General features: G+C 48.5%; 1 protein-coding gene across 1 annotated transcript in view; it reads left to right on the top strand.

Annotated features, from left to right (window-relative positions):
- ZNRF1 (zinc and ring finger 1) overlaps positions 1 to 12,206 on the top strand; it is a 172,104-nt gene that overhangs the window by 137,630 nt on the left and 22,268 nt on the right. The window contains exons 2-4 of the mRNA XM_078670031.1: positions 1,851 to 1,946; positions 6,870 to 6,975; positions 9,139 to 9,229. Of these exons, the coding sequence (XP_078526157.1) occupies positions 1,851 to 1,946; positions 6,870 to 6,975; positions 9,139 to 9,196 (260 nt within the window). The 3' untranslated portion in view covers positions 9,197 to 9,229. The remainder of the gene's footprint in view (positions 1 to 1,850; positions 1,947 to 6,869; positions 6,976 to 9,138; positions 9,230 to 12,206) is intronic.

Genomic DNA, 12,206 nt, shown 5'->3' with positions numbered 1-12,206 from the left:
CTGCGGGGGACCTTCTGGCAACCTGCGGGGGAACCTCCTGGCAGCCTGTGGGGGAACCTCCTGGCAGCCTGTGGGGGAACCTTCTGGCAGCCTGTGGGGGAACCTTCTGGCAGCCTGGGCGGGGATCTTCTGGCAGCACGGGCGGGGACCTTCTGGCAACCTGCAGGGGACCTTCTGGCAGCCTGCGGGGGAACCTTCTGGCAGCCTGCCGGGGAACCTCCTGGCAGCCTGTGGGGGAGCCTTCTGGCAGCACGGGCGGGGACCTTCTGGCAGCACGGGCCTGGACCTTCTGGCAGCCCGGGCCTGGACCTTCTGGCAGCCCGGGCCGGGACCTTCTGGCAGCCCGGGCCGGGACCTTCTGGCAGCCCGGGCGGGGACCTTCTGGCAGCCCGGGCGGGGACCTTCTGGCAGCCCGGGCGGGGACCTTCTGGCAGCCCGGGCGGGGACCTTCTGGCAGCCTGCCAGGGGACCTTCTGGCAGCCTGCCAGGGGACCGTCTGGCAGGCTGGGCGGGGACCTTCTGGCAACCTGGGCAGGGACCTTCTGGCAGCCTGGGCGGGGCCTTCTGGCAGCCTAGGCGGGGACTTTTTGGCAACCTGGGCGGGGACCTTTTGGTAGCCCGGGGGTGGGACCTTTTGACAGCCCGGGGGTGGGAACTTTTGGCAGCCCGGGGGTGGGACCTTTTGGCAGCCCGGGGGTGGGACCTTTTGGCAGCCTGGGCGGTGACGTTCTGGCAGCCCGGGCGGGGACCTTCTGGCAGCCCGGGCGGAGACCTTCTGGCAGCCCGGGCGGAGACCTTCTGGCAGCCCAGGCAGGGACCTTCTGGCAGCCCGGGCGGGGACCTTCTGGCAGCCTGGGCGGGACCGTCTGGCAGGCTGGGCGGGGACCTTCTGGCAACCTGGGCAGGGACCTTCTGGCAGCCTGGGCGGGGACCTTTTGGCAGCCCGGGCGTAGGACCTTTTGGCAGCCCGGGGGTGGGACCTTTTGGCAGCCCGTGGGTGGGACCTTTTGGCAGCCTGGGCGGTGACGTTCTGGCAGCCCGGGCGGGGACCTACTGGCAGCCCGGGTGGGGACCTATTGGCAGCCCGGGCGGGGACCTTCTGGCAGCCCGGGCGGGGACCTTCTGGCAGCCCGGACGGGGACTTTCCGGCAGTCTGCACGGGGACCTTCTGGCAGCCGGGGGGGGGGACATTTTGGCAGCCTGTGCGGGGACCTTCTGGCAGCCTGGGTGGCTAGCAGTCATGTCATAGACTTTAACCTCCCGTTAGGCTATCTGCCTGCTTAGGGACAGTTAGGATGCTCGCTCACAGACTATTTGGCAGTAGACGCAGGCACTGGTTGGCAGTCTGTGAAACTAACAGTGTGCCCAATTCATGGGGTGCATGGAGGAATGTCTTCAGTGGGCAGTGGCATTTTTCTTTAAATGAGTCCTGGGTAACAACCTCCGTAGTTAGTTGTATTTGTATTTTAACGTTAAATAGCACAAGTTATTGCTTGCTTTGATTGCGTCTAGTGAGTTGTATACCCTTGTCTTACTTCTCGGGATCTTGGTATGTCTAAGGATATGTAATATTGCGATGTGTGAGTACGGTCTTGTCACATATGATCTGCAGCAACATGACATGATCTTCACAGTGTTTCAAAGGGGGTCCTTTGGTTGGGTGCAGTCAGCTCTATGCTATTGAATCATGCAGACTTACTATCTTGGGCAGGTCTAAAGGTAAATTCCAACTTTCAACAATTGGATGCCTCTGAAAGGCAGCATTGCCCACCTCTGCTCGATGCCTCTGCTTGTGTGGACCTGTACATGTCAACATGTGGACTAAGTCTGAATCTCCTCTTTTCTTGCAGGCTTCCGGTGCCCTATTTGTTCCAAATCTGTGGCTTCCGATGAAATGGAAATGCACTTTATCATGTGCCTGAGCAAACCTCGCCTCTCCTACAACGGTAAGCAGGCTCACCTTCTCATTTCTCCTCAGAGTGGGGCGTGCGGCCCACCTGACCCGCTAGCACTGCCTCCAGAGATGGCGTCCGGTCAGGTGTGGGGGTGGAGGGTTCAGGTTACATTGAAATCAAGAACTAGTGGACAACAAACATTCATAAGACAGTGATGAGAGAGGCGCACACAAACCCATCGATCTTGTTCGGAAGCCCCCAGTCTGATGTGATCTCACGCGTACACTTATTTATTGGAAAGCATGTTCTAAAACGGCGTCTTCATTGGCAAAGCTTCTTTCATTAGAACTCCATGTACAGTGCTCACCCTTCATATACAACAATCCAGCCACCTGCTTTCGTTCCGCAGCCAGAAACTCCTCAAGGTTAAACATATTAGTTTGATTATTCCTCAAACCCGACCCCCGGCGCAGAATGGAGGCTGTATTGGAGGTCTCCAGCCAGCCTGCAAAGTATGGCGCCCGATAACGCCCCATTAACCGGGCACAGGGCGCGTTCAGCTCTCCGGACTGCCTCGAGCCCCCAAGTCGATGACGCTTGTTTCGCTGAAGGCCCTTTCGGACGCCTTGCGAGTGGTGGTGGTGGTGGTGGTGGTGGTGCAGATCTGGTCGAAGACAGCCTCTTCCTCCAGGACTGTCTTGTCTGCAAAGATAGTGTGGGGATAATGTGAATATTTGTATGTACTTATTTTGAATTCAATTTCTATATGAATATTTACTTTTCTTATAGTTTATGTGACCGTACGGGAAGAGTTTGTAAAAAAAAATTCAAGAATAAATTGTGGTACAATACAAATGCTGTGTGTTAATTGGGTAATTGTAACATATTGCTTATTCTCCAAAATACATAGGAGTGATGTATCTGTAACTGTTACTGGGCTCCTTAGCTCCTCCGGCTTCGCTTCACCCTCAAAACATTAATTACTGTCAAGGTTGATTATTTACCAGACTTGTTCCTCACCCAGTGTAAGATTCATCTCTTTGAGTGGTCCTCCTCTGATGGGCAGGGTCTGTAATCTGTTTCAAGAGAAAGTCTCGAACACTATGCTTAAAATCTTGGAAGCGTTTCTTGCAGCCACCCACAATTCTTGGGTGTGTAGAGAGTACATCTACTTTTTCCAGTAATTTGCTTCCAGATATCCAATCTGGTATTTGCACTGGTTTTGTGCGACAAATATCTGATCAGCCAGGCATCTTCGTTTACCACCGCTGCTGCCATAACCTGCAATCCAGACTCCCTGAATTCGTATTTTCTAAAACGCTCAGGAGCCTTGCTATTGATTTAGAAACTTGATAGGGATGATTGGCTAATTATGATCCCAGATTAAAGTGGATTGACAATCCACAAGATGGCTGCCAAAAGCTCTGTTTTGCAGATGTAGCCCAAAACGGAGCAAATGTAGCAAGCTGCTCTTCCAAAGTGCACGGCAAGCAATGAGAATGATCGCCAATGCTCTTCCAGTCGTTTTGGCACTCTTAAAATGACATATTTCCTGGTTGGTGATGTAATTTCCTACCTATGCAGTGTTTCCATGCTCTTTTTCTGACCCTTTTTACGAGCTGAAAAAATCTGATGTGGAAAAAATCACCCCTGTAAAATTGGGTGTGATAAATTTTCACTGTGAGACCTGGAAATACTTGTAATTTAGTGATTTCTCTGGTTCAGTGGATAATTTTCACAGCCAGTGACTTTAAAATCAGAGTGATTTTACCACACCAACTTATCGCCCAACTCATAATCAAGGGCCCTAGTAGGAGGATTAACCACTTGTGCCAAAACATCCTTCAGTTCACCTCAGAAGACTTTGTAAAAGAAGGAGGCCTTCTTCTATTCTGACCAACCACAATTACCAAGTCATGTAATGTGGTGCTATAACTAATAGATCTTGGTGATCCTCTTTAACTATTTTAAAAAGAGTGCGTGTTTTGCTGTCAAACAACTTCCACACCTGATCACAGCAGGCATGGGAATTCTAAAGCAAAGAACACTTTTTTTGTTGCTCCAGTTGGCTGCATTCTAACTTTACTACACAAAACAAATGCCACCTTAGCTTGATCATCAGGAAAAGTTATACATTCATACAAAAATTGTAACAGACTGTGGTTTGGGACTAATGCAAACTTATTTGGATCACCAGAGAACCTTTCTGGAGGTGCTAACGGTATGAGTGGAATCACCACCAAACAGAGATGTGAAGAAAACTCTGTATCCTTTAAAGGAGGATGTAACACCCGTGAATCAACGTTCTTGGAGCCAGTGGGCAAAGGCAATTGACTAGCTGTTTCCTACTCTGGCTTTAATATACCATCTGTCGCTTCTTTCACTACAGATACTCCTGAATATAGGGCCTTATTCTCTGACTTTTTTGTTATAAGCTACACAATCGGAGATAGAGTAGTGCCAGAATCCATCATTCAGGTTGGATAATACTGTGGGATAGACAATCTGTCGACCCGCACTAGCCTTGTACTGTACATACAACAGGAGCGCTGCACTCTTCACTCTCCGACCACCTGTCAGTGACCACATATGCAAGAAAATGTAGGCCAGCACTCAACTAGGTGAAATGGTATAAAAGGTAAAAGCGGAACTAGGCTCCACCACTCTTACTCAACAAATCTACTGTGGCCAAAGAGGTCTGCACGATGTAGTGGGTTGTCTAAAGCTAATAAGAAATACCTTATTAACCGGAAATAACCGATTTTCCTTAAATTGTAAAAGTGAATGGAAATACCTTGGTGATATCTCTGTGTAACCAGCTCTAAATACTTTGATGTTGAAATTGTTATTCCTGAACCTAAGGATGCAAGAAAAGAGTATCTTGAATATCAATGCTTCTCTCTGAATAGGATGCTACCTCAAGCTTTGTCAGCATGCACTCTCTGTGACAGATGCGTTATTGCATCTACTCGACTTATGTCCCACTTTAAGTCGGTAGCAAACATTAAATTAATGGCCTATCCTTTCTAACTGGGCAATTCATATGAACTTTATTGTAAATCTGAATACCTTCTCCATAACCAAAAATAAATAGCATACACAGCAGCGTACTGGCATAAGAATTCTTCCTGTTCCACCACAGGATAACCTTAAGTGTTAAGTGACAAAACTACGGTATTCCTAAAAGTTCAAGTGGAATGTTCAAATAGTTCAAAGTTTGTTTTCACATCAACAATCAGCTTTTAAAATGCTCCTCTGTATTTTCAATGTCTTTCAAACAGCACCAAGGGTAGCAACAGTTCTTTGCAAAGGGAATCTAGATCTGTGTAGCAAGGTCCTGCCAGCAGCAATATATCGCAGTTTGGAGGAAAGTTCAATCCAGAAATCCAAGATTGCTATTGCGTCTCCAAACTACGTGAAAGTTCATGGCCTGCTGGGGGTGGTGTTGCACAGGGTGTTCTCCAGGCATGCACTGTGTATCTCCAGGCAGTGCCGGCGCTCTACAAGTGTCAATAGCCTTTCTTTCCCTGAAATGGACTGAGCGAAAGTGGGTTTGGACGATCACTCACCCATGGTCATCAAGTCTTAAGCTGCAAGTCATACCTCGAGCCATGCTGCCAGACACCACCTTCTACAGGTTTGCAGCACGTAACATGCTAACTGTTCACCCCCAACCTGCTCAGCATCGACTGGCTAGTCAGGCAGAGCGACTGAAAAAGTTGTGAGACAAGGGAAGCTGCCATGGACACTAGGCCTGGGCAGTAAATTCTGATCCACTCGTGGAATTTGGGTAATTTCACGTTTAGCGGAGAACGCGGAAGTGCGAAAAATTCTGCGACTTCGCAGAATTTTTTGCTTGTTTGCGCTTTCAAAATGCGTGTCCGCAAGATATTCCCCCCCGAGCACGCAAACAGTGTTCGCAAACAGGAAAAAAGCATCGCGAACAGGCGGAACAAGCAATTCTGCGTGTTCACGGAACTCTGCGCGCTCGCAAAGAATTTTTACCGTTTCGCGGAGCTTTGCGTAGGGCGACTATGCAAATTCCACCCACCCTTAACCCCTTCACTGCGGCGGCTATTCCGCCGCAGTGCTAAGGGGGCGGGGCGGAAGAGCGGCGGCCGCATGCTGGTGACGGAACCGCTCCGTCACCAGCGTCGGTTGCGCTGTGCTTATGACGGAGCGGTTCCGTCATGGCCCGCCCCACTCAATAGAACGCTCAGCGCAGGCGCGGAATCCGCACCGCGCAGGCGTGCCGAGCGGGCCATGACGGAACCGCTCCGTCATCAGCACAGCGCGACCGCGGCTGATGACGGAGCGGTTCCGTCATCAGCAGGGGAGGGGTTAATGGACATGAGGGAGCGCATTCACAAGCACATATTCTGGAACCTTCTAACTACTAATGCACCTTCCTTCTTCTTCCTTCCATCCAAGTCAAAGCATCCAGATTTCATTTTTGAAAAGCGTTCCCCTGATACATGTGCGCCTTAATTCTACTAACCCAGCACAAAAAAACGATGTTCTTTGTTAACTACTCTTTTTAGTTCTAATTTACGTTCTTCTCTGCAAGGGTCTTTTCACATTGATTTTGAGCTGTTTTCTGCAAGCGAACTGACACTGTTTTGGTTAGAGCCATGCTGTGTAAAAACTACTAAATAAATCAAATAAAAATGATAGCGCAATAGACAATTTAAGAAAGCTAAATAGTGAGAGTTGCAGAGCATTACAAGACGTATCTAGAGTAGTAGCGTGAAAGAACAAGCAAAAGAAGAGTATATCAGTAGATGGCGAAATAGTATGAGGTAAAACCGTAAGATACGGTGATAGAGGGAGTTACGGACTGAGCAAAGAATACAGCATTAAAGAGGGGGCGGGGTCAAGGTGAGACAGAGGAAGAGAAGGAAGAATACAGTCGTGGAGACATGCTTGACAATGCAAATGCCATGGCAACTCATTGCTGTGCTCTCTCTCCCACAGATGATGTGCTGACGAAGGATGCAGGCGAGTGCGTCATTTGCCTTGAGGAGCTAATACAGGGGGACACAATAGCTCGGCTGCCCTGTTTGTGCATTTATCACAAAAGGTAGGTCACTTCCTATTGGACGGCCACTGGAGGCTAAGCTGCCTTCATCTGGGTCTGTGGTGTTTAAACAATACCTGCCTTGGCTGCGACCTTGTTAACCAACAACGTTTTCTTCCTTTAATGCGCGTTTTGTCTGGGTTTTGATGGGCGAGGCTGGTGCCTACGCAGAGTAACATGCAGCACAGACACGCGCAACAGTGGGCATCTGCCGTCTAGTGGTCAGGTGCGACCCTAGCCCATTTATTCATGCCCTCGGGCCGAGCCCGACCCCGAGGGGTGCCCGCAGCTACATTGTATGGGAGAGGCCGGGTGGCACTCTACATTGGTGACCGTGAAGTAAAGCTTGAATTCCTAAAAAAAAATAAAAATGCAACGGTGCTCCATGCCTGCCACGAGTTTTTCTGGATATGGCTAAGAAATTACTAATGATATGACCGACGTTACCTTTATAAACCCTTTGGGGTTCAGTTTAGCTTCACTGTACAATTATGATAGTGGCAGCCATATGTGCCCTAGTCTGTCCCTACCCCTGAAAGGATCATTTCAGGCCAAAGTGCCAAGTGTAACAACAGCCCTGAGATGCCTCACCACAAGCAGAGCGGCAGTGTCCGATAACATCAAACGTCCAGGAGATTCTGTTTAAAAATCAGCTGGCACGGTCACCTCCTTATCTAGCCCCTATATACCCTTCCAGGTGAGAGGCGTGCTCCACAAATAGTCATAACCTAAAATTGAAACCAGACCCAGGAGAGTTCCAGGGGCACACGGTGACCAGGCTAACAGACATCAAGGCAGCCAGGATGGTGATCAGACCCAGGGATATCAAGAATCTCATGTTGACTAGACCCCGGGACTGAGAGGCACACAGTAATCAGGACCAGGCACTGGCACCTGGATGGTCAGGGCGAGGTACTTCACTGGGTGCTTAGTGGTCAATGAATTCATATCCCGCAAAGTGACCATGGCTTTCTTCAAATGGAATTCTGAAATATCTTCCTTGGATAAAAGTCCTAGCAATACTGGAGCACCGTACATGATTGCATGCATATAAATGTGTATTCCATGCAATAAACTACTCTACAGGACTCATTCTAATTTGTTCACTAATGCTTCTCTCTTTTGGTCTCACCCTCGTTTCTTCACCATCCTGTCGCTCTCTCATTTTTGCCTCTCTCATGTCTCCCGTCACTCTCTTTGTCATATCCATTCTCCTCATCTTTATTCTCTCCTCTCTTCTGTTTCCTATTTCCCCTTTTGTCCTGTGTTATCTGCACTTCCCCTCATTCGCTCCTCCTTTTGCTTTCTTTCTGTGTGTGTTCTGTTATGTTGTGAGCTTCTCTACCCCACCCCCTTTCTCCTATTCCCTATCCTGTCTACTTGAGCTATATTTTTTTACCTTTCTGCTATACTTCTTTCCCTTCTTCCACGCTTCCCTTCCCCTCCACTATTCTCTTCCTTTTCTCAACACGTCCTTTCCTCCACTCTTCTTTCACCTCCTTCTGCAATACACTGCTGCTCGATCTGCACTTCTCTTTTATTACTTGTATTCTTGTCTTTCTCTCCCTTTGCACTAATCATCGAATCTTTTTGCATTTGTTTTGCAACGCTCTTCATCGCCCACCATCGATGCTTCTTGTGCACTGCACATGTCTTCTCCTTCCTTCACTCTTCTTTCCTCTTGCCTGTGCTGCTTTCCTCCTTCCTCTGCACTGTACTCCTCCCTGTGCACTTCTATGCCCTTTCCTATGCATTCCTATTCCCTTTCCTCGCACTTATCTAATTCTGCCTCCAACTCTTTGTCCTCTACTCTCTGATCCACTCTACCATTCATCCACATTTCTCACCTCCTTCTGCACTCATCTTCCCACCTCTTCACTTCTCTCCCCTCCGTCTTTGTTACTCTTCCCCCTTTCTATATTTATTTTCTTTTTCTGATGCTGTAACTCCTCTTTGTTACTCTACTCCTTCCTCTATGCTGCCCTTCCTCTCTTCCTTCCTCAATGTCCCTTGGTGTGTTCTTGTTATTTTCCCTCGTTTCTTCCCCCTTACATACCTTCCCTCCCTCTTTATACCCATTGCTATGCTCTTCCCCTGGCTGTTATCCCCCCACTTGTTGCCTTCTATTATGATCTCTCTTCTCACCATTCCCTCCCACTTCCACAGCTGTATAGACTCCTGGTTTGAGGTGAACCGATCCTGCCCTGAACACCCTTCGGATTGACCTGTAAGGCATGCTCACCGACTTCTCTCAAAGGTTAGAACACCTGGGAACTTTGTGGGTGAAGGGTGAGGGGGACAGATGATGGTAGGGGCGGGGATAATATATTGGATAAAGCAGAGGCAGTTTCTTGAGCCTTGACGGACCCTCCTCTCTAATTTCATGTACATTTCTTGTGAAAGTCGACTCTTATCTTCATGCTTTCCTTGTCCATTGTAGATACACTTTCTTTTGAGAACTTCCTGCTGCCCCTACTGGTGATGTCCTAACCCATCTTGGGCACTCAGGGTAGGCTGTGCCAGGTTGATTTTCCCTAAATAGCATCTAAATAGCAATGTGATCACAAGTTTACCTACTTTGAGTTTATAAAGTTGGACACAGTGTGAAAAGTTGGGTAAACAGCACCTGCAACTATGAGAAGTGAGCAGGGCTAGAACTTTAGAAAGCACTGATTCGAGGCATATGAGCTGCAGATTGTACACTTAGCATTAAATCGCCACCTGGTGTTGGGCTCGGATGATTGCAGGTTGTTGTCTTCTTGGAAGAAGTCTTTGTTAGTCCCGAGATAGGTGACTCCTCCCTTGGACAATACTGCGCATGGGCATCGGCTCCATCCTTAGATTGTTTTTTTCCGCCACTGGGTTCGGATGAAAGTTTCTCCGCTCCGGCTAGAAAACTACTTTTCTGCAATTTCGAAGCGCAGAACTTCCTCAAACTTCTACAAACTACCTTCGACAACGACCATAAGACTTTTCGACGTAATCGTTTCCATTCCGGTCATCGAAGTGGGCCGTTAGGCCTATCGACGCCGTGCGACCTACACCACATGGAAAGAACTCCGTTCAAAAGATGCACGGTATGTCAAGCAAAGTTACCACATAGCGACCACCACGAGGTCTGCAACCTCTGTCTATCGCCGGAACACGACGAGTTGACCTGCACAGCTTGTGCATCCTTCCTATCTGGGATTGGAGGGCCCGTCGACACGAGATGAAGAGATCAGCTCCAGCACCGGAAGATATCTTCGAAGACGAGGTTCTGCTCGTTCCCGAAGAAGACTCACATGATCTCCAGATCGTATCAGAGGCAGACGACTCAGATGACTCCCTTCCATCGGGTCAGCGCGTGAGTACTACTGCCCCTGCACCACATACACTGCCCAAACAGAAGTCAAAGGTCAGCACTACGCCCAAGGGGCCCAGTCGAGACCGAACACCTACTTCGAAAGCCCTGCCTTCGAGCTCAGCTCTGAAGAAATTAACTACGCCTTCCAGTGCCTCCACACCGAGCAAGCCTCTTCCATCGGCACCGAAAATAAAGATGCCTCGGCACCGAAGCCTAAACACCCTTCGGCTCCGAAGACAAAAATAGTATTGACACTGAAACCGAACGCTGTTCCGGTACCAAAACCAAAAGAAGTACCGGCTCCGAAGCCGTCCACTTCTACACCTTCCGTGCCGAAAACCACAAAACATGATTCCGAGGTGCCCAAATCCTCAAACATGCCTACAAAGCCGAAAACGACACCTTCGGGACCGAAAACTACGCCACGGGACGTTATAACACCTACCAAGGCTAAAGAAACCAAACAACCTCCACCGGCACCTAAAAAATCGACGCCCATAAAGGTTGTACAGGAGGAAGAACTTTTTCGACCAGATCCTCGACAAAACAAGATATACGTAGACCCAAACACAGGTCATGTAGGCGCTACGCCTCGCAAGAAGAGACCAGCAGATACACCACCCACACCTGTGGTTCCTGCCAAGAAAAAGGACTGTGCAACCTCTCCTATGCACCCTCCCTCTCCTATACCTCCCTCTTCTCCTGTTTCTCCTCACATATCACCTCAAATCTCTCCTGTCCATTCTCCATTATCATCACATTCGCCTCAACACAATGATGATGAATATGATTTGGGTGGAGGGGAAGATATAGAAGAACCTGATTCATACCCTGTACAGGAGGGTGTGTGGAACTTTCCAAACACTAAAAATGTGTCTATATGGGACTTTACAAAGACCCAAAACGTGCCTGACATTCATGAGCCACAATCATACCCATCAAAACCTTCCCCTCCAGAGGATACCATTGGTTTTGGTCATCTGTTAAACAGAGCTGCTGTATACCATGGAGTCCCCATGCATTCAGATGACATTAAGGAAGATTTTCTCTTAGATACCTTTGAGCAGTCCCAGCGTTCTGCTCAAATTCTTCCTATGATTAAAGGGGTAATCAAACATGCTCCAGAGGTATTTAAAGACCCTGTACGCACTAGAATATTAAACCCCAGAATTGAGAAAAAATATACCCTCAGATCCAGTCCATATTAAAGGACACCTACCACTAGACTCATTATTTGTGTCCAACGCTAGGAAGAGGGCTAATTCTCAAACTTCTGGCGAAGCACCCCCACCTGACGAGGAATCCAAAGTAATTGATGCGTCAGGTAAAAGAATAGCTGCGCAGGCTTCCAACATATGGCGCATAGCAAATACACAAGCCCTCCTCTCTTGTTACGATAGGGCTCATTATGATCAATTAGAGAAACTACTTGAGCATCTACCAGATCAGTATAAAGATCAAGCTACTGACCTCATACAAGAAGGCAAGTTAATATCGAATGCCTCAACAAAATGCGCACTAGATGTCGCCGACACAGCATCTAGAGGTGTAAATACCAGTGTCATACTTAGGAGACATGCGTGGGTACGCATTTCAGGGTTTAAACAAGAAGTGCAAACCACCATTTTAAACCAGCCATTTAATCAGAACCAATTATTTGGCCCAGAAGTAGACACTACACTAGAAAAAATGAAAAAAGACACGGACACTGCCAAGTCTATGGGGGCTTTACAGTCCGCACAAGCTAGAGGCTCCTTTCGTCGCTCCTTCTACAGAGGAGGGTCCAAACAAACTGGAGCAGACACTACCACATCTTTCAAGTCACAAACATCCTCTAACAAGGGATATTATAGAGGAGGATACAGAGGCAATAATTCCAAAGGAAGAG

The sequence above is a fragment of the Lissotriton helveticus genome, chromosome 12 (assembly GCF_964261635.1).
Source record: "Lissotriton helveticus chromosome 12, aLisHel1.1, whole genome shotgun sequence".
Classification (NCBI taxonomy): domain Eukaryota; kingdom Metazoa; phylum Chordata; class Amphibia; order Caudata; family Salamandridae; genus Lissotriton; species Lissotriton helveticus.
Note: the sequence above shows the minus strand (reverse complement) of the source record. Positions and strands in the feature narration are given on the sequence as shown.